This window comes from Pseudonaja textilis, chromosome 1 (genome assembly GCF_049901715.1).
Source record: "Pseudonaja textilis isolate UNSWEBS1 chromosome 1, rPseTex1.2, whole genome shotgun sequence".
Classification (NCBI taxonomy): domain Eukaryota; kingdom Metazoa; phylum Chordata; class Lepidosauria; order Squamata; family Elapidae; genus Pseudonaja; species Pseudonaja textilis.
This window is the reverse complement of record NC_141990.1, coordinates 7,610,070-7,631,451: the sequence shown is the minus strand read 5'-3', so window position 1 is coordinate 7,631,451 and position 21,382 is coordinate 7,610,070. Positions and strand designations below refer to the sequence as shown.

At 38.7% G+C, this 21,382-nt stretch overlaps 2 protein-coding genes across 13 annotated transcripts in view; one reads left to right on the top strand and one right to left on the bottom strand.

The window, feature by feature from the left end:
* Positions 1-281: 281 nt before the first annotated feature.
* Positions 282-4,574, bottom strand: PIGW (phosphatidylinositol glycan anchor biosynthesis class W). Of its 9 annotated transcripts, none has more exons than XM_087925375.1 (4): positions 3,669-3,770; positions 2,697-2,790; positions 2,551-2,618; positions 282-2,117 (listed from the first exon to the last, which is right to left on the bottom strand). In XM_087925375.1, the coding sequence occupies exon 4, from the start codon at positions 2,105-2,107 to the stop codon at positions 596-598; it is 1,512 nt and encodes a 503-aa protein (XP_087781501.1). In that variant the 5' UTR covers positions 2,108-2,117; positions 2,551-2,618; positions 2,697-2,790; positions 3,669-3,770; the 3' UTR covers positions 282-595. The 9 variants fall into 9 exon arrangements, with proteins under 9 accessions (XP_087781501.1, XP_087781506.1, XP_087781483.1 ...); XM_087925380.1 differs by having other exon boundaries at positions 2,697-2,787; positions 3,669-3,741; XM_087925357.1 differs by lacking the exons at positions 2,551-2,618; positions 3,669-3,770 and adding an exon at positions 4,130-4,574.
* A 214-nt stretch (positions 4,575-4,788) lies between these two features.
* MYO19 (myosin XIX) overlaps positions 4,789-21,382 on the top strand; it is a 36,117-nt gene continuing 19,523 nt past the window's right edge. For all 4 annotated transcript variants that reach the window (XR_015741918.1, XM_087925313.1, XM_026710296.2 and 1 more), the window contains exons 1-9: positions 4,789-4,963; positions 10,558-10,693; positions 13,432-13,580; positions 14,737-14,850; positions 15,146-15,278; positions 16,482-16,551; positions 17,906-18,008; positions 19,726-19,822; positions 20,906-20,982. Coding sequence is in view for 3 of the 4 variants with exons in the window: in XM_087925313.1 (XP_087781439.1) it covers positions 4,955-4,963; positions 10,558-10,693; positions 13,432-13,580; positions 14,737-14,850; positions 15,146-15,278; positions 16,482-16,551; positions 17,906-18,008; positions 19,726-19,822; positions 20,906-20,982 (888 nt within the window). In the remaining variant the exon portion in view is untranslated. The remainder of the gene's footprint in view (positions 4,964-10,557; positions 10,694-13,431; positions 13,581-14,736; positions 14,851-15,145; positions 15,279-16,481; positions 16,552-17,905; positions 18,009-19,725; positions 19,823-20,905; positions 20,983-21,382) is intronic.

Sequence of the window (21,382 nt, the reverse complement as noted above, 5' to 3'; positions counted from 1 at the left end):
AAGTAGAACGGCCGTCTTTAATTTTTATACTTTGATTCACCTTCTGTATTCTAAATTGAGGGTCCAAAACCAGCCTAAATTTATATGTCAGCTTGGCTGAGTAGAAACAGTAAAACAAGTGTAAGAAACCTTCAAGCTACACCTGATCCCCCAGCACTCGTGTTCTGATTGCACCATTGAAATATTTTTTTTCTAAAATAAGAATAAAAACAGGTGCCTTTGTCTTTATCAATTGTATTCTTTAACCCCCTACCAAAAAAAATTGTCCCAACCCACGCCAGTGATAATGGTTTTTATATTTCATGATGTCACAAAAGTTTGTAAACATCACATTATTGACAAGAAGTCTTCTGTTGTTTAAAATAATTCCCTTCCATTTCCCAAAAGTCAGAAATGGGGTATTAAATATCCCAGTTTAAAAAAAACAACAACCCATCTTATGCATATATATCCCAAAACTAAGGAAAAACACCCAAGCTTTTATATTTCATAATGGCATTGCAGCTTTTATCATTTTTATTGGCAATATTTTTTGTACCTTCAAGTCAATGTTGATGCCTGGAGACTGCTTAGACATGTCCTGCAGTTTTGTAAATTACCACCATTTAAAAATTATATTTTTTGCTTGCAATATATACATAGCTAAACAGTTTGTAAACATATATAAATGCACAATTAACATGGCAGACAGTGTGTTGCTGTGCATTGTATCAAAGTGCATGTTTACAAGACCAGTTAAAACATTGGCTAGCAAAAAATGCAGAAGCTGGTTTTTGTTCACAGCATTGATCATGCACATACTCTGAGATTCGTTTTTTCTGTGCCGAAATTCCAAATCAGTTTTTTTATATGTTGATGAGTGCAGAATGTTCCAACTACTAGGAATATCAGCCCCACCCACAAGCAGCTTTGTGAATACGAGAATGAGATCAACCACTAAAAAAGAACTAAAGAGGATCAAGCAGCTAGCAACAATCCATATACAAAAAGAAAGGTTTGCCATTCGTCGGGACACGTTGTCAATGTACATCTGAGCAATATAGAGACATATAAAAAGGAGAAAAATGGCCTGTAAAAAGTAGATGATTATTTTAAGCCACCCTCTTGCTGTTGTTCTTTTTCCTAACAAAGATAAACCTACTTGCACACTAGCCATGTAGATAGCAAGGTAACCGATGACAGAAAATATGCCCTCTCTGTTGGCATTTAGAAAACCAGTCCTTGAATCTTGCCCATTGCTTCCATGCAAAATAAACATCTTCAGAGGTGTAATCTCAAGAAAGCATTCATAAACCACAGCTAACATTACTGCGACTATCCAGGCTTTGTGCACGGGGAAGAGAGTCAGAAGAAGTGATGCACCCATTCGTATAGCAGCTAAAGTGAAGAAAAAGTTCCAGTGCACACCATATTCGGTGACATGCTCATAATAGTCAGCTGCTTTAACGCTCATTAGTCGTCCAAAGCCAAGGAGAAGGAGGGGCCATATGGTCAACAATTGCCTTGTGAGATAAAAGAAGTTGTGTTGGGTTGCACCAGGTTTCAGCCGAACTTCTGGACAAACCACACCATTTCCAAAAACAAATATTCCAACTCCCAAATCCATCACTCCTGTCCCATAAGACTCTGTTTTGGCATACCTCCGGGGATACTGTGGGAAGTCTACAGCCAGGATGCTAATGGATGTCCATAAATTGATGAACACTCGAACCGAGGTTATGGAGGGAATGTATTCTGGGTCCAAGTTGGTTCTCAGAAAATCATCTAAGATTCGCTTAAGAGACACTTGGACATAATTTGTCCGTTTAGTAAAAATGACAAAAATCAAGCCCGTGCAGAATGCCGTAATGGAGAGGACCACAAAAGGGAGTATGGAAGCTAAAATTGTACAGGAAAGTACTAGAGGTACAATTAAAACAGTGAAGTCTAGAAAAAAATTACTATACACCGAGCATAAAGGTCTTCCATTGTGGAGAAAATACAAAATTAGGAGCAGTCCTCTGGTGAGAACACATAATGGTGCAAGAGGTAAGCCAACAGAAATTTCAAGTAACGTCGTTCCATTTAGGTTACTTAGAAAGGCTTCTTTTACCAACCGCTGTGACATTTTTCAGCCTCTGCAAAGTTATATTTAAAACAAAAATCAGAATGGCAAGAAAATTAAAACAGGAATCAAAAGAAAGCATCTGGGTTTACTTAAAAATAGATTCCCACCTTTCAAAGACTACTTTCCAGTTTCTCAATGTACAATAGAGAATTATTGGACAAAACAATGGACAATACATTTGTTTTGCGTACAGTTGATGAAAAATATCAGTTAGCAATAATGATCTCCCCAGCTAGTCCTCGGCTTTTGACTGTAATGAACCCCAGAATTATGACTGTAAGTCATGCCAGTTATTAAGGGGTTCATCACAAACAATTTTGGGAAGCAGACGAGAAAGATCTGTGCAAGAAGATATATTCTGACCAGAGATATCATTGTGATCCAGAAAGGACCACCACAATTTAGACAGAAAAACTAATAGCCCTTCAATTAATAAAACTAACCCCTTTTTCCTTCTCATTTTCAATTCATCCCTTGGTGCATTTCAACTCATTACTTCTCCATATAATTACTGGAAGAGAAAATACTGTGTGAGAAAGGTAGAACAGAAGTCAAATAAAGAGATATAAATGTAATAAAAAATAAGTACTTCTTTGCATAAGCAGATAATTCAAGGAAGATTCATCGCTGTTCTCAGCATGTTTTTTTCTGTCTAGCAGATTCCTTAGAAATTCCTTAGTCTGCTGAAAAACAAAATAGTTATTCTTTGAAATCTACAAATTCAAAGAAATATTGCAATGCATTCTGATTGACAAGGCATGTACAACTCATAACAAAACATTGCTGTACAAAATGTGAAGGGCTGCTTTATCGTGTTCCAGTAAACACGTTTGGTTTTACTCCATTCCATTCCAATTCTGTTTATTCCCAAACTGGTCTAGACTGCTGAAATGCTAATCTCTTTTTTGGGGCTCATTACTAAATATGAAATTTGGTGTTTAGGTTTTTCTCCCTATAAAGGAAAGGGTAGAGAATGATTAAAATGTCAATGCACATAATAGTTATCTTATTTGTCAATCAGTCGTGAACACATTTTGAACTGCTGACAATAAAAATATTTTAAAAACAATAAAATCAAGCAAGCAATTAAGTATTCAGTCAGACACCAGCACTGCCCAGTTGTGACAAGAATTGCAGAAAACTTAAAATATTTAAAATTAATTTCCTTTTAACAGGAACAGTTAAAATAAATTTAAAATTCAAACTAAATCCCCTTGGAAGCTGCTTTCTAGGCAGCAAGTGAGTCTGGACCCTGCCCTTCTGAAACAACTAACAAATAAATACGAGCTTACAAATATCCCTATATTTTGACTATTAATTCAGACAGGCTGGGAGGCGGCAGCAGGAAGAGAGAAAAGTTTAAAATCCAGTTGAATGTTATCCATTTCTTTGCATTTTTCAAATATTCACCCGGAAATGCTTTGAAAGAATAACCTACATGAGTCACCAGGAAGAACAACTCCTTAAAAAAAAAAACAACCCAAATAGGACTTGACTTGAGTTGCTTAAATGAGAATCACGCAGTTTAGAGAGAAGAATTGCCCTTTCAAAAGAATATTACATTTGGACGTCTGGAATAGTTTCTTCTTTTGCCTTCCGCTGCGGACTATTTTAAACTTCAGCTTGCCACAGCACCGTACACAAAAAAAGTAAAGGAGGAATCCGTTTCCTAGCGACATTTTCATCAGCAAATATCCTCCTAAACCGTACTGCCTGATTCACCACGCTGTTTGAGCAACGAATGCTCGTTTCCTATTAAAAATCCAGAGGATTAAAATGATACGCAAAATTATGTTCTGATGATAAGTATGTGGATTTTTTCGCGTCCATCTAAATCAGAGCCTTACTGAATCTCAGTGAACTCAGCCATAGATAAGATCAGACACCGAAATGAGGTCTTCGTTGACAAGTGGTTTATTCTAGGGCTTGTTAAAACTGGGACCCAAACCTCTACATCCATTTTTTTTTGCAGAGAAAGTTTTTTTTTTTAACCCCAAGTAGGAAAAAGGTCTTTTCACTTACATTTATAACATTTCGAGCATCTCTCCATTTAGCTTGGGCTAATGGACCTACAGAAACCACGGCTTTTGGTACTTATTCTAACCAGGTACCAAAGCCTCCCTCCTGCCCTTCCTTTAAAATCTGGAACAACCCAAAACCGGCAAATCCTTCGCTTAGCGTCTCCACCCGCTTAGAAGCGATTCCTTCAGATTTCAGATGTTGAGTGACATCTTCACCTTACGAAAACTGAATCCCTTTAAGTAGAAAGCTAGCCCTTTAATCCAGCTGTTTTATTCGAAGGACCGCGCGTACGTCCTTGTAATACAAAGAATTACAGGCAAAAATCGACGAAACTTCGCCTTTTGCGAAGTAGCTGGGAGAAAACGCAAAACCTCGAGCGCTATTCGCAAAGCACGTGATACAACTCCCGATCAGATCTTTCCACGAGCCACGTGTTGCATTTTCCCAGGGGTTGCGTCTTTCGGGGAGTTTTAACTTTGCAGACTGCAAGACTTTCCCACTCCCGACTTCCCCAGAGGAAAACGCGCACTCCTTGCAAGAGCCCTCCGCCACTGTCCTTCGCTAACCTTCCCTCCCCAGAAAAAAACGCAGGGGGCTTTGGGCTCCGCAGGCGGGACGCTCAATCCCGGCAGCCAAGCCTTTTGATGATTCAAATTCAGCAGCCTCCGCCTCTTGCTCCTGCCCCGCCTTTGCCTGGACTGGGACCGGTAGGGAGCAACTTCAGCCTTCCTTCCCCGGTTGTTGTTAGAGGACATTTCCTTCGGCTTTCCCAGGACCACCACGAAACTCCGATTCTAGCTTTATCTGCTTTCTATATCTATCTATATGCGGCGGGTGAGTCAGATTGGGCAATATTACGATCTGTTTTCTCCCCCTCCCATCTCCGTGGCTGAACCAGAGCACTGATTATTCCGTCTGTCCCCTTAATATGCCCTCAAATCTTGAGAAATAAAAGGAGATGTAAAGGAGCAAGAGTTCTGCTGCGCATGTACGAAGTTCCTTCTTGCTTCCCAGGAGGAAGCTAAACCGTGGGAGGGGAGAAAACTTGGCAGAAGCAGTGTTTTTGGAAAAAGTTGCCAGATTGTATAAGAGAAGAGACAACTAAGAGGCCCGGCTTTCCTTTAATTTCAACATTTGAAAAAAAAAAAAAACTTTTGTAGCAAGTTATCCAGTAGTAACAGTAGGTTAGGGTTAAAAATAATGGCTAGGACCCTTTTGTTAATACATTAAAGTTGACCGTAGCTTTGAAACCATACTGACTTAACTGTAGCTCACAAGATACACATTAAAAAATAAAATTGTCTTTTGGTGTGTGTTGGTGAGTCAACTCAAGTATATATTTATATGCAACTCTTTGCAGTCAAACTAAAAGTGCTGGAATTTAAATACCAAATTTTAAATTCACCAATGTCCAAAATAAGCTCATTCACAAAATAGTTCCAAGTGGTCTGCCTGATACTTGTTTGATGAGTACAATGTCATAACTCAGTGGAACTTTTATACCCAAGAATAATCTACCACCAGCATGTGAAAAACTTAAATATCCTGCTTGTAATTTTTAAAGTTACAAAGCCAGAGGCAAGTGGCTTTTTTAAAAATATGAAATGTTTATATGAAAAACCCCATAGATTTCAATAGGACTGTCTTATATTAAAGATTTAGGTTTAATGAAAAGGGTGAAGGCATCTGGGGAATTTTGAAGGCTGTTTGAGATTGTTACCTTTTTAAAAGTTTGGCATAACAGGTGAAATGTAAAATCTTGACCAAACCTTGTTTATGGCTACACATGGTATACAAACCCAATTAAATATATTATGTTGGATACATCATGACCACAGCCTCATATTTGCTATCTGAAATTCTCCCACTAAAAATCTGGGACAAAAGTCTTCTAACCTCAATCAACTTGTGTTGCCAAGCCTGGGTTGGGTTGCTTAATAATGGAACCCCATCATCCAACTCAAATCCAGGCCTTGTTGCCATTTTTCTTTGAAACTGTGGTGGCTTTCTCTGGTTATCTTTTTCTTCCTTGAGGAATATCCAGTGGGCAAACTTGGCCTAAGGCTAAGTCTGATTTTTAAAAGAATTATTGCTGTTTGTTTTTTTTAATTGGAATTTGTGCTACAATGCTGTAGTAGTCTTCTGTGTCCATCAGCTTCTCATTAGATCCATCAATGTGAAGGGTTTTTTTTTCAGTCAAAGAGCTTATATCCATTGTTTATACTGCAATTCCACTAATCTTATTCAGTGGGCTCCCAGAAATATTATGCCCCCTAAATGAAGTTCTAATCTAAGGCAGGGAAAAGGGAGGACAAGCATTAAGAATTAAATATTCTGATTCAAGAAGATTGTTTTTATATCCCTAAATCCTGAATTTTGAATGTGTGTTTTGTTTTAAGCCAGTTTGGGGTGAGGCGGAGAAATTTTGTTTACGGCCCTTTGTATGGATTGTAGGTTATTTGAAGGACAGATATAATTCACAAAAAGCCATGGTATATACACAGCAGTAGATCTTTAAGGCTAGAGTACCTTTATTGTTATAAACAGTACAGTAGATTGTTCTTCTTGGCTGTTTTATGGTTTAGCTTGATTTAAATTAAATTATAAAATCTGAAGCTAGTGCTTGTTGACTTGATTCATAGAGAGAGAAAGAGATGGGGGAGGGGGGACAGAGAGAGAGGAAGAAAAAGGGAGATGGGAGCGGGAGGAAGAGAAAAAAGATGAGAGGGAGACAGAAAGACGAGAGTGAGGGAGATAGAGGAAGAAAGAGAGAAATGGGAGAGAGGGAGGGAAAGAGAAAGAGGGAGAAAGAAAGAGGGACACACACACACACAGATACCTGTTTTCCATAGAAAAGAAAACACAAGGGAACCACAAAACCTGAGTAGGTGTGGCTGGGAGGGTCAGTGACTGAATGTTGAGTTGGCCATGCTTACCCAGGTATTGTGGCTCCTGGTGTTTTGTTTTCTGTGGGAAACAGGTCCAAATGGCTCTTTGAGTGTTTAAGGTTGCAGACCCCTGCCCAAGAAAATACTTGAGGTCAGTGCTAATCCCTTCCTTTGCACTGTCTGGATTGGTAAGAGGCAAAGTGTGAGCGCATTTGCATATCGAATAAAGGAATCAAATTCTAGTCATCAAAAATTGTTCAAGGTAAACCCAGAGGCAGAGTATATTAACTGCATTGGTTGGCAAAGAAGACATCTGGGCTTAATATGATGGATAAATTCAGCCATTGTGATTTGTACAGAAGATCTGCGCTGTAGCTTGGCAATTTATTCCACAAATCAATCATTATAAACCATGGTTCAATTTAAAACTGATCCCATAGGCTATACTTGTACACTATGCTAATTAATGGTGAATATTATTAAGGTTTCCAGAATTAGTATTTTTCCATGATTTTCTCAGCACATGCAACTATAAACATTCTTTCCTATGTTTTACGATATTTATATGTACACTGTGAGCTTATGCACCAGAGACAAATTCCTTGTGTGTCGGATCACACTTGCTCAATGAAGAATCCTATTCTGTCCTGTCCTGTTCTGTTCTGTCCTGTCCTGTCCTCTCCTATTAATCCAACAAATATTATTTGGTTCTTACGTACCTCTAAGCTGAAACTCTGATATACAAAACAGAATGTTTAATTCAATTATGGCTTATATGTCTTGTTTCTTACCTGCTTACCTGCTTAAAAATGGCAATGCAAAAAATGGACATTGAGATCTTTGTGAGCATTTTCTCTGGGCAAATTTGCAGAAAATTTAGTGTTTGCCAAATAATAACAACATTGACCTTGTTTTGTCACACAAAAGCTAACAGAGTCAGAACCAATTAGCTTTTGTAGCGGGGACTTGAAGGACTATAATTAGACTTCTTTTTCTTCTGTTCAATTGTGTCCAGTTCTCAGAGACTACCTGAACAAGAGACCCTGCAGTTTTCTTGGTACGATTTTTCAGTTGTTTGCCATTATTTAACTTCCTAGGGCTGAGAGAAAGTGACTGGCTCAAGGTCACTCAGCTGCCTTTATGTCCAAGGCAGAACTAGAACTCACGCTCTCCTAGTTTCTAGCCTTCTTCTATGCGGAAGAAGGGAAACTACTTCTAGGCAGATATAAAACCTTTAGGAAAAGAAATAGGTTTTTTTAATTCAATTTTCTGCTTAAAATATATGGTAATAATGATTACAGTATAATAATGTTAGAAAGAAACTAATATAAATTGTATTATTGTACAACATAATTCTTTGTGAAGAAAGGGAATAATCTTAATAGAGAAAATAACAGCAGGGGAAATATAAATGTACTCTATGCATGTAATAAGCAAGCATCCAGTGTAGTTTAAAGCTATTATTATCTGCCAGTTGCTCTGAAGTGGAATGAAGCTAGCAATCAAAAAGTATGTTTTCACACTTTTTCCCTCCTTGTCCTCATAAAACTTTCCACAGACCACACCCATGTAAAATTGTTCTGCCTCTGTTTTCCCTTCAGGCATTCCTCCTCTCTTTGCTAATGTGCGTGTAACAATCTGGAAACAGATCTGTTATATTGGAGAAAAATCATTGAATTATCTTCAACCCCGGCAGTCCACAACAGTAGCCGTGTGTGTTGTATGTTTTGTAAACAGCTGCTTCACAGGTTTCAGGTTAGGATGAACGTGCATAGTTGGTCCCTCCCTTTATAACACTTACCAAACTACATTGAAGATTTGGAAAAAAATTAAAAGTAAATACAATTTATCTGCAAGAAACACATATAAGAAAAAAACATGTTGGTTTGAAAAAGCCTGATGGAGTAATTTTGATGATTAATCGACAATTAAACCCAAACTGTTCTTCAGATGAAAATTGGTAGGTATATGGTAGTTGAAGTCAAAATGCAAAGGATTAATACTATACAGGTAGTCCTCGACATAAGACTGCAATTGCACCAAAATTTCTGTTTCCAAGTGAGACATTTGTTAAGTGAATTTTGCCTCATTTTATGATCTTTCTTGCCAGAGTTGTTAAGTGAATTCACTGCAGTTTTTTAGTTAGTAACTCAGTTGTTAAGTGAATCTGGCTTCCCCATTGACTTTACTTGTCAGAAGGTCGTAAAAGGGCAACACATGACCTCAGGATACTGCAACTCTCATAGTGTCTGAATTTTGATCGTGTGATCATGTGAATGCTACAATAATTGTAGGTATGAAAAACAGTGATAAGTCACTTTTTTCAGTACCCTTGTAACTTTGAACGCTCACTATGAAACTAAACAACGCTGTTGTAAGTTGAGGATTACCTGTAATTGTTGGTCTTTGCATACAAAATGATGACAAGAGTTCATACAATTAGTGCTGAACAAAACCATACAAATTATACTAGTGAATGCCTTAGAACTCTGTTTCTCTTCTCATCTTCTCTGAGCTGGAGAAGTTTTTTGGATGATAAACTAAATGTCTTAGAAGAAAATCAAGAAAGTCCAGCTGCCTCTTGAAAAAAAAAACACTTTTGGGACAGGGCTCTAAGGTCGGAGCTGAAGAAGCTTCTTGGATGAGAAGCAACTTTGGGGCAATTATGATCTGGATGACTGAACATCTCTATAGACTCTTGAAGTTCTGTTTGAGTTCAATTCATCAATCCAATTCATTCCAATTACTGTATGAATCCTACATTTTTCTAAACCAGAATGCAGTTTGATTTACTGAGATTCATGAACCTAGTAATTGTAGGGAGGCAAATGATGTTGCATGTGTCATGATGATGTCACACACATGTAGATGTCATGATGCATATGATTTCATTGTACCAAATTCCTTTGTCAACAAACCTTTAAACTGAGGGTTTAGTAACTACAGTTAGTCCTGAATTTACAGCCATTCTTTTAAGAGAGTGGAGTTACAACGGCTTTGAAAAAAGTGATTTATGACCATTTTTCACATTTACGATCATTACAGCATCCCCATGGTCACCTGATCAAAATTCAGATTCTTAGCTAACCGTATTGAAGACAGTGTCCTGGGATCACGTGATCACCTTTTGTAACCTGAGAAGCAAAGTCAACGGGGAAGCAAGAGTCACTTAGCGACTGTGTTATCAAACAACTGCAGTGATTCACTTAGCAACCATGGCAACAAAGGTCATAAAATGGGGCAAAACTCACTTAACTGTCTTGCTTAGCAATGGAAATTTTGGGCTCCATTATGATCATAAGTCAAGGCACCCATTTAGGCAAGGTAGAATGAAGCCAGAAGGGCAAAATTCATGTAAAATGAAAAGGCAGAAATCACACCAGAATACAAATCTCACAAAGTTTCATGACAGGAATGTGGATTGTTATTATTTTTAAAAAATAATGTTTTAAATTTAGGTTCCTGCAGATAATATCCTGAAGTCTTTGGAATAATATCTCATTTGCATTAGTCTCTTAATGCTTGTATCTCTGCTTTTAGGCTAATGGCTTTACCGCCCATCACAATGGGGAAGATAACTCTTTGGACAAAGAAGTTGAATCTTTTCTGAGTGACCAACAACAATTCTCTTGCATCAGTGACCTTACCAAAGTGAATCCTGTAACCACCACAACGGGTAAGAGTTCAAACACTCTTAAAGAAAACAGTTTGCTGCAGAGCTACTCTTATTTTACACATATACAATCAGGTCGCCTGTTCATGAAAATTCTTCTCTCACTTGAAATCAACAATCAGTTTGCGGTATAGATTGTATTGCCTTTAATATAATTTGATTTAATAGACTCAATTGAGGTGAGGAGTTGTCTCTTGTAACATCAGAGATATTAGTCATTTGAACAATAATATCATGCAGAAATTACAGGTAGTCCTCAATTTACAAGCACAATCAAGGCCAAAATTTTTGTTGCTAATAAGACATTTGTTAAGTGATTTTTGCCCCATTTTACCACCTTTCATTTAGTTGTTAAGTGAATCACTTCAGCTTTTAAATTAGTAACATGGTTGTTAACTGAATCTGGCTTCCCCACTGAGTTTCCTTGTCAGAAGGTTGCAAAAGAGGACAGGACAATGCAACCGTCATAAATATGAACCAGTGGCCAAACATCTGAATTTTGATCACGGGACCATGGGGATATTGTAAGTGTGAAAAACGATCCTAAGTCACATTTTTCAGTGCCGTTGTAACTTTGAATGGTCACTAAGTGAACTGTTGTTAGTCAATGACTATCTATATACTAGAAATTTGGCCATTGAAATGCATTGAGGCCTGGAAATAAAACTGCCTACTTTACAGGTAGTCCTTACTTAACAACTGTCCTGTTTAGCAACCATTTAAAACTACAATGGAGCTGAAAAAGAAGCTTTATGTCCAGTCTTTGCATTTGACCATCACAACATCCCTGCAGTCATATGATAAACACCAGTGGATTTTTACAACTGTTCAGGTCCCGCCTTAGCCATGAAAACCAGCTGGGTGACTTTGGGCTACTCATTCTCTCTCTCAGCCCAGCCCACCTCACAGGGATGTTGTTATATGGGGAAAATAGGAAGAAGAATGAATATTAGATATGTTTGCCACCTAGAGTTTCTCTGTAAAAACAACAAAGGTGCGATACAGTAAATAAAAATTAAAAATGAATAACTAAATAGAAGAAGTGAGATGGTAAGCCTGTTGTGTGTACATGAAGTTTTGCTTAGTGGCAGAGTTGCCCGTCCAACTTGTGGTTGCTAAGTGAGGTCTGTCCGTACAAGAAGTTCATACTGCACTCTAGGATCACGTTGCAGCAACTTTTATTGCCTTTGAAAAACAAGCAGCTTCAGGTAGTTCTCAACTTACAACCACAATTGAGCCCAAAATTTATGTTGTTGAGACTTTTGTTAAGTGAATATTGCCCCATTTTACCATTTCTTACCACAGTTGTTAAATGAATCACTGCAGTTGCTAAGTTACTAACATGGTTGTTAAGTAAACCTGGCTTCCCCATTGATTTTGCTTGTCAGAAGGTTGCAAAAGGGGATCACATGAGCTTGGGGCACAGTGTCGGTCATAAATATGAACCAGTCAGCAAACATCTGAATTTTGATCACATGATCATGGGAATTCTGCAATGGTTGTAACTGAAAACTGGTCATAAGTCATTTTTCTCAATGCCATTTCAATGACAAACTGTTGTAAGTTGGGGACTACCTGTAATGAAGATTGTGCAGTGGCTCAGTGGTTAAACACGCTGAACTTGTCAGCCTGGGTTCAAGATCCAAGCACACAAATGGGGTGAGCTCCCATCCTCACCCCAGCTCCTGTCCACCTAGCAGTTCGAAAGCATGTGAATAGTAGATAAATAGGTACCACTTTGGTGGGAAGGTAACAGCATTCTGTGCACCTTTGGCATATAGCCATGCTGGCCACATGACCTCAAAAATTGCCTTTGGACAACGCTGGCTCCCTTGGCTAATGGCCAATGAAACAGAGATGAGCACTGTACCTTAGAGTCGGACACAACTTGATAGGGGGCAACCCTTAATGGTCTTCAGCAGCAAGAAAATAGGGAAATCATTTGTAATCTGTAATTTGGAGATCTGCTTATTCCAGTCTGGTCATGCTGAATGTTAAAAAAAGAAGTAATTGCTTTACTCTCCAATACAGCTGATTAATGGCCCATTTGCACCCACCCCTATTGCCTTCAGGAGTTTGAATTACAGGTAGTTCTCGGCTTACAACCACAACTGAGCACAAAATTTCCCTTGCAAAGCAAGGCAATTGTTAAGTGAATTTTGCCCCATTTTTTGCTTTTTTTTTGCCACGGTTAAGCAAATCATTGCAGTTATTAAAGTGAATCAAGTGGTCATTAAGTAAATCCAGATTTCCCCCATTTACTTTGCTTATTAGAAGCTGGCTGAGAAGATGACAAATAGTGATCACGTGACCCTGGGACACTACAGGCATAAATATAACGCAAAAACTTGCGAGTTGCCAAGCACCATATGATTATGGAGATGTTGCAATAGTCGTAAATGTGAAAACTGTCATAAGTCACTTTTTCAGTGTTGTTGTAACTTCAAACGGTCACTAAATGAATGGTTGTAAGTTGAGGACTATGTGTATGTCTTTGTGCATAACGCCACTATTTGATATTTGGAATTTTATACACATGAACTCCAGAATTCTCAAGCCAACTTAACAATTGCTGGGGAATTGAAACTCATGATGTCCAGAGTAAAATCAGCTTTGTCTGTCCAAAAAGACATCAGATGAGGCAGAGACTTACTATTCTGTATTTTGAAAACGGTAACTAAAATAGATCATTCAAAAGAGAACAGGTAGTAAACATTGACAAAATGTTCTGCTATCTTTAGTTCTGAGGTGTCTGCAAGCAAGATATGCAATCAGTGTGTTTTATACCAAAGCGGGGTGCAGCCTTGTGGCCATCAACCCCTTCCGTCCGGTTCAGTCTCTCTACTCGCAAGAGCTCATGAACGAATACCACACTGTTGACCATCTTCAGGTGAGAAGATATACCGCAGTGGCTGATTGCTACCTTTCTGAAAAACCAAACTGGGTTTAAAGTTAGATTAATGCTTTTCAATATTGGCAGCTCTAATATGTGTATGGGGACCTTGATGTCTTCTAAGCTTAGTGGTTTTTTGCAGATGTTTCATTACCAAAGTAGGTAACGTCATCAGCTCTAGCATTGCACTCCACAGTTCAACAAAATATTCTCTTCTATCAATCAAAGATGTGCAGGCTTCAACTCCCAGAATTCCCCAAGCCAAGCAAGCATAAAGCACTAAGCTCAACAAGTGCTAGGGCATATTGCACAAATTATGTAATTTGCAGTTGTCAAATATTTTACTTGTCAAATATTTTACATGTTCAATCTTTGTTTACTAGTTTGGCTGTTAAATTTCAAACTAATTTTACTGCATGGAATTTCACAATTGTTTTTCTGATTTGTATGACACTTCAATACAGGCATATAATAAAATATTGCTAGAACCCTTATTTTAAAACAAAGCATTGGACTGAAGCTTTCTGTCATTTAATTTTTTGAAATATATTGGGGGAGACCAATCACAAGCAGTGCAGTGCATAGTGGAGGTGATGAGTTAGGAGTAGAGAGACGCTGCTTTTAAAGTCTCTCTTAGGCATGGAAGCATCTGAATGACTTCAGGTCAGTATTCTTTCTTGGTTCTAACAAACATAGACTCTGTGACAGGTCATCTAATAATCAAAACTTTGCCATCACAATGTGTATTGTAGCTTCATTGTAAGAAATCAGTGAGCACAATGTAAAAAATAATGTAAAATGTAAAAAATACATTGTGGGGAAAATTCAAAGAAAAACTACTACAACAACTACTGTTGGAGCTTAGAAGACACGGCATTGGCAAGAACCAAGGTGTATCCTTGTGCACATGAACACTCGGCCTATCCTAGCTTTAGTTAATTTTCCAGTTCTGGTTCAGTCCACACGGTGCATGTCCAGTTGTGTCCATGAGTGTGTGTGTATCAAAACAGGCAAGACGCAGTTGTGGTACTACTTCCACCATCCATCCAGGATGCTAGTGTTGAGTCCCTTTTGCTGAAAATGTTTCAATCTGCCATTGAATTGTCTGTTTCCATTTTTCTTTCCAATTGCTTGTGTATTTTTTTTCCCTTAGGAATTAAAACCTCACATTTTCACAGTAGCAGAAGAAAGCTACCGAAATGTCCAGAGCCAGATTTCATTAGTTAATCAGTCCATAATTGTTAGCGGGGAAAGTGGTGCTGGGAAGGTAAGATAAGGTGTCTTTAAATCTGTTTTGAGGAAATTTTGCATGCTTATTTTTGGTTGAATTGACCTACAAGTTTGTGTGACCAGCTGATTTTTTTACCTGGATTCAGAAGGTTGCCACTCTAACTCATTTTTCCATGTTAGAACTTAAGGCTTTGAATTTCATCCCCTTCCAGTTTTGCCTTGGATGGAATCAGTTCATTCTTGCCTCTGCATAACTGTAGTTACTGAATCAGGATTAAAGGGAGATTCCAGATCTTGTTAAAGATGGAATTTGATTCAAAATCTGTTTCTAGACATGGACCTCTCGCTGCCTGATGAAGTTTTATGCAACTGTTGCAGCTTCATCTGACATTCCGGAAGGCAGTATAATGGTGGAAAGGATAGAGCAACGAGTATTGGATTCCAATCCTGTCATGGAAGCTTTTGGTAAGTATGATCTTTTTAATAAACAAAATGTTTGCTCTAGCACAGAAGTCCCCAACCTCCGGGCCATGGCCTATTCGGAACTGGGCCACATAAGTGGCATGCCTCCACTGGTCACATGGAACCACCACCACCCCCGCCCCCCGGGCACCAGTCTGCCAAGCCATAAAGGTTGGGGACCAATGTTCTATCAATGGAACAATCCAATTCAAATAAAAATTAAATCTGATCCAGTGTTACTCAATCTTGCCGACTTTAAGATGGGTGGACTTCAACTCCCAGAATTCTCCCTGCTGATTGGAGAATTCTGGGAATTGTAGCCCACCTGTCTTAAGTTTGGAAAGGTTGAGAAACACTGATCTAGTCTGTTCAAACAGTTCCAGACCATAAGTGTCCATAGCAAGCTATCAGACTAATCAGACGTGCATTAGGATGCTATCTAACAAGCTTCCTTCTTTTTGTATCTGCGCAATATTATAATGTAAACATAAAGTTTGTACTGCAGCCCTTTTTGCTCAGACACCTGTGAAAAATGGGCTGCAATACAAACTTTGTTTATGTTACCATATTATGCAGAGGTACAAAAAGAACAAAGCTTGATAGATGAAACAAGTAACGTACTTCTTGGTTTAAAAATACTCCTCAAGGCATAATTCTTACATGTAGTTTTTCCAGCTGATTATAAAGTCAGACATACCCAACTAAAATTGTCTAAACACAGCCATGAATAAAAAAAGTGTGACTGGCTTTCCACGTTGCCCCAAGCAACATTTTGTAAAACAACAACAACCCACAACGGGTTGATTTACAAAAATGTACTAAATTATATAAAGGAGTGGCCACATTTGAGAACCTGGAGGGTCACAAGATATAAGGCAATTAAACTAATTGGGTAAAACTGGTTTGGTAGATGACATTTTAAAAAATTATATTAGTCCAGTTCTGAGCCTTGCATTACTTTCCTGCGTTGAATGATGATATACTATAGAAAAAACAGGATTTTAGGCTACACACACACACACACACACACACACACACACACACACACAAAATAAATCAAGCCAAGTTAACATAGCATGCTATGTTAAATCCCCTTGCATGTTAACATAATGCCGGATCTCTCTTTTACCTGAATTCATACTTCCTTTAACCTTTGTGATAGATAGGTGTGTCTTGCATATTGCCAGTTTTTTGTTAATTTTACAGGAAACGCATGCACCCTTCGGAATAACAACAGCAGCCGCTTTGGGAAATACATCCAACTTCACTTAAACAGGTATTGTCAATTCACTCATATAATGATATTCTATTTTGATGATCTTAACAATTTCTTCCACAACTTTTATTTTGTGTGTGTGTGTGTGTGTATGTGTACATGTACACACATGCGCACACACACATTTGAAAAGTCAATGGACTTGAGCTCCAATCCAACCTGAAGCTTTGAAAAATATATTTGAAAGATGCCATACAGGCAGTCCCTGATTTTTGACCCACATTGCAACTGGATTGCTGGGTTTAAGTCATTATAGTAATAAGTCAAGGGACTCTTATGAACAGACCTGATTTTATGACACTTTTCGCAGCAGTCATTAAGCAATTTGGTGTGGTTGTGAAACAAATCCACAGTCATTATATATATGCTGCCTTCATAAGTGTGAATCATTCTTCCAAACAGGTGTTTTTGGCCAGAAACCAGCAAAGAAAATGCCAGAAACTAACAAAAAAGTCACACATTATGGCCACATGATTCGGGCACTTTGAAACTGATCATAAAGGCATACTGGTTGCCAAGTGCCCAAAATGTCACATGACTGCCATGGGAGGAGTAGGTGGCATGACACTTCATAATTGCCACAAATGCTTTTAGGGGCTATAAAGCACTCATTCCAGGCCTGTAATAATTTCAAGCAGTCATTAAGCCACCAGTTGTAAGTCAAGGACTGCCTGTATTCTGGGCAAGAATTTATGCATAGTGTCCAGGGGTGGGATCAAAACAGGCAAGACAACCAATGTGGCATTAAATTGAAGGGTGGAGTTTGCATCAGGGGTGGAATACGAGAGGGTTAACTACCGGTTCAGGATTTACGAGCTTCCCTGCAGGCTGAGAGCTGTGCGCCTGTAAATCATCAGTACGCTCCGTGCAGAGAAGCAGCCTTTGAAACAGCCCTCTTTTCCTGCTTTTCTAACTGCAGCTGTGCCTCGTTCGGCAGCTGAAGTTGCAAAATCAGGAAATAAAGATCAGGTAAGAGCCCGGGTGGGTGGGCAGGCAAAAACATCAGCAGACATAGAACCGGTTCTATGTCTGCTGCTCTTCAGAGCTATTGATTCTGCAGAGGTGGACAGAACCGGTAGAAACCCACCCCTGGCTTGCATCATGCACAGCATTTGCCATCCTGTCTATTTTGAACACCCGTCAAATATGTTGAGACTACACCTTCCAGCATCCTCATCAATTATGGCCATTGATTGGCATTCTTGAAGTTAAAATCTTTGCTTTTTGCAATCCATTGAGTTGGGAAAGCTTGTATGTGAAGAAGGGCCTTCTGGAATAGAACAGGAAATGTAATTTTGCTGAACTTCCACTGCTCTTAGAGTCTAAGATTTAATTTTAATCTGCCATTCTATAGATCTCAGCTTTTAACAAGTGCTTCCATTCAGACTTTTCTTCTGGAGAAAACAAGAGTTGCTTATCAAGCCCCTCAGGAAAGGAATTTCCATATTTTTTACCAGGTTTGTGTTTTTATTGTGTTTGTTTGATGTGAATCAATAACTTCTTTTAAAATTTGTGTGCATATAGTGATGCTAGGAAAATAATTCTGCTTTGTTGCTGAGAGTCTCAGTATGAGTAATATCCTTTTTTTAATGGAACAACCTGCTTGCTTCTATTGTTTGTGGGAAAATGGTAGGCAGGAATATTAGGCATATTTACTGTCTTGTATTCACACACACACACACACACACACACGAAAATCTAATAATGTTGATGAGAAAGACAAAAAAGTTTAGTTGTAATTGTAATGCAAGTAGTCCTCAACCACAATTAAGCCCCAAATTTAGGTTGCTAAATGAGAAATTTGTTAAGTGAATTTTGACCCATTTTATGAATTTTCTTGCCACATTTTGTTAAGTGAACCAATGCAGTTGTTAAATTAGTAACATGGTTATTAAGTGAATCTGGCTTCCTCATTGACTTTACTTGGCAGAAGCTCTCAAAAACGGATCACATGGCCCCAGGACACTATGACTGTCATAAATATGAACCACTTGCCAAGCATCAAAATGTAAATCACATGACCATGGAGATGCTGTGATGATCACAAGTGTGAAAAATAATCCTGTCACTTTTTTCAGTGCTGTTGTAACTTCAAATGGTCAGTAAGCGACCTGTTGTAAGTCGAGAACTACCTATACCTAGAGACAGCAGAATAGAAGAAAAATAACTGGAAAAATTCACAAAACATAAAGATCTGCAAATAGATGCACAATGATTGTGGCAAAAGGAAGCAAAGGTATTACCAATAGGCATAAGTGTCTTGGGTGCTATTTCAAAACATCTGGAGATGCACTTGAACATCATTGGCAGTGACAAAATCCCACCAGTCAACTGCAAAAGGCAGCTTTACTCAGAACAGTTTACATCCTACAAAGATACCTTTAATACCTCCAGACAAAAACACCCGCCTATCCAGGGTCCTTGGGAAGGACGCGATAGGTGGACAAAAATGCCACATCCAGTCTAAGCATCTGGCGGACCAACCATAATATGCCAGCTAAGTAAAGATTCTTTGAACTGGGCCTGACTTCTAGGAATATTGCAAATTTAGCCATTCTGGGGGTGCAAAAGGGGGTTGCCATTGTCTTCTTTCCATGATTTCCCAATTTATCCTGTAATCCAGGGATTTCTTTGCAGTCTCCCATCCAAGTACTAATCAGATCCATTCTTTCTCAGCTTTAGCTACTAGATGCCTGTGAAACATGTCTAATGGTTAAACCATAGTTGCGTTAAATATTGATCCTGTTGCCATAATTGTGTTAAGCTCATTTAATAACCTAGTTTTTTAAATCTTTTCCATATAGATTGCCTGATTAGTATTAACTTTAGATGCAGAGGGTGGCATGTTGTACAGCTTGTTTGGTTTGGTTTTTTTCCAGCCGATGCCACCACTTAGTTTGTATTGGCTGACCTAAAAAAATGAAAAAGATTCAGATCTGGTTAGAGTTTGGACAGGAAGCCAGCAGGAGACCCCAGAAATGTAAGCTAGAAGTTACCATGTGCCGAATTCAACTTAAGTAAGACTACCATCACTGTACAAATTCAGTAAATGGGTTAATTCAGTAAGCACATTTAGCAAGTTCTGTAAATGCCGCTGTATGAGGATGACAGTCAGTACCTAGGACACAAATGTAGGTTTGAGGGAAATTGCCACACTGTTTTCTTACTTTCCAGATTGCAAAGGGAGCCACCCTGGATGAGCGCCAAGAATGGGATCTTCTGGAGAGCGCACATTTCTGTTGGCTTCCAAATTCTGAAAAGACTCTAGAAGGTAGCATTTGAAAACCCAGATCATGTAAAGACCCTTCGGCTTCTTTAAAGAAAGGGAGGAGATTGACTGTAAGCCTAAATAAATAAAATTTAATGTAATTAATTAAGCCGAGTTGCTGTTACAGAAGAAATGACTAGATGAAAACTGCTGGAGCAAATTCTGAGGCTAACTTTCAAAAAAAGATAAGGAACTATGGTGACAAATCTACCTTTTTTAACTCTCAGCTGTATTCATTTAAAAGGATTTTTACATAATTTCTGAAATACCTTAGTAGGATTATTTAATTGGAGCTTAGTCCCCAGCAAGCTGGGATTTTGGTTTGGTTTTAAAAAAATGTATTTGTTTGTTTATAATTTCTGAGCTACTTCAGTAGGATAATTTAATTGGAGTGTAGCCCCACCAAGTCCTGGGATTTTGGTTTGATTTTTAAAAAATGCATTTGTTTGTTTATAATTTCTGAGGTACTTCAGTAGGATTATTTAGTTGGAGCGTAGTCCCACCAAGTCCTGGGATTTTGGTTTGGTTTTAGAATATTTATTTATTTAGAAAATGTATTTGGCTACCGAACTCGCTCTTGGTGACCCCAGACAGCTATTAGGGATGAAACCCCAATACAAAAACCAATAACCGCTCTCCACCCATCCCCATTTCTCTCAGTACTGCCTGGCCCTGGATGTATAACCTGAGGATTCCCAAATGTCAAAGTTTAATGTTAGAGGCAAGGAAAATACGTTAAGTACAGGAAAAATGACAATATTTTCTTGCTTTCATGAAAGTGAAAATAAGTTTGCTTTTGCCTCATCCATTTTTCATGATTCTTCCCATTTTCTGAAGCAGGCGGAATCAAGTATAGTCTACCTGCAATTTCAACTCTTAAAAGTTATTCTTGCACTTGAGCACTTTGGCCTTACTAGGTTCGTTCTGATTCAGTACCAGTGCATGTTAACTCAGGCTGTTGGTTAAATTGGAGCAGCAAATCATTGTTACGTCTTACAAATCATGATTTGGGACTGCCTTAGAGCCGCCTGATCTTCAGGAGAGAAGAGAGAACTTCCATCTAACAAATGTCTCTTTGCCTTGTAGAAGACTGTTTTGATGTGACTCGGGAGGCCATGACCCACTTGGGTATCGACAGTTTCACCCAGAGGAATGTTTTTAAGGTCAGTTAAACCTTGGCTCAATAGCAGTTGGATTAATTGATAGGATTTGTTGTTGTTGGTTGCAAAGTCGTGTCTGACCCATCGTGACTCCATAGACAATGTTCCTCCAGGCCTTCCTTTCCTCTACCATCCCCCGGAGTCTATTTATGCTCACGCCAACTGCTTCAGTGACTCCATTCAGCCACCTCTTTCTCTGCCATCCCGTTCTTCTTTTCTCCTCAATCGTTCTCAGCATTAGGCTCTTCTCCAGTGAGTCCTTCCTTCTCAGGAGGTGGCCAAAGTATTTGAGTTTCATCTTCAGGATCTGGCCTTCTAAGGAGCAGTCAGGATTAATCTCTTCCTGGACTGACCGGTTGGTTGGCCTTGCAGTCCAAGGGACTCGCCAAGGGAGTCTTCTCCA

Coding starts and splice junctions, on each gene's coding strand:
- PIGW (XM_087925357.1), bottom strand. CDS start 2,107: ATGTCACAGCGGTTGGTAAAAGAAGCCTTTCTAAGTAACCTAAATGGA.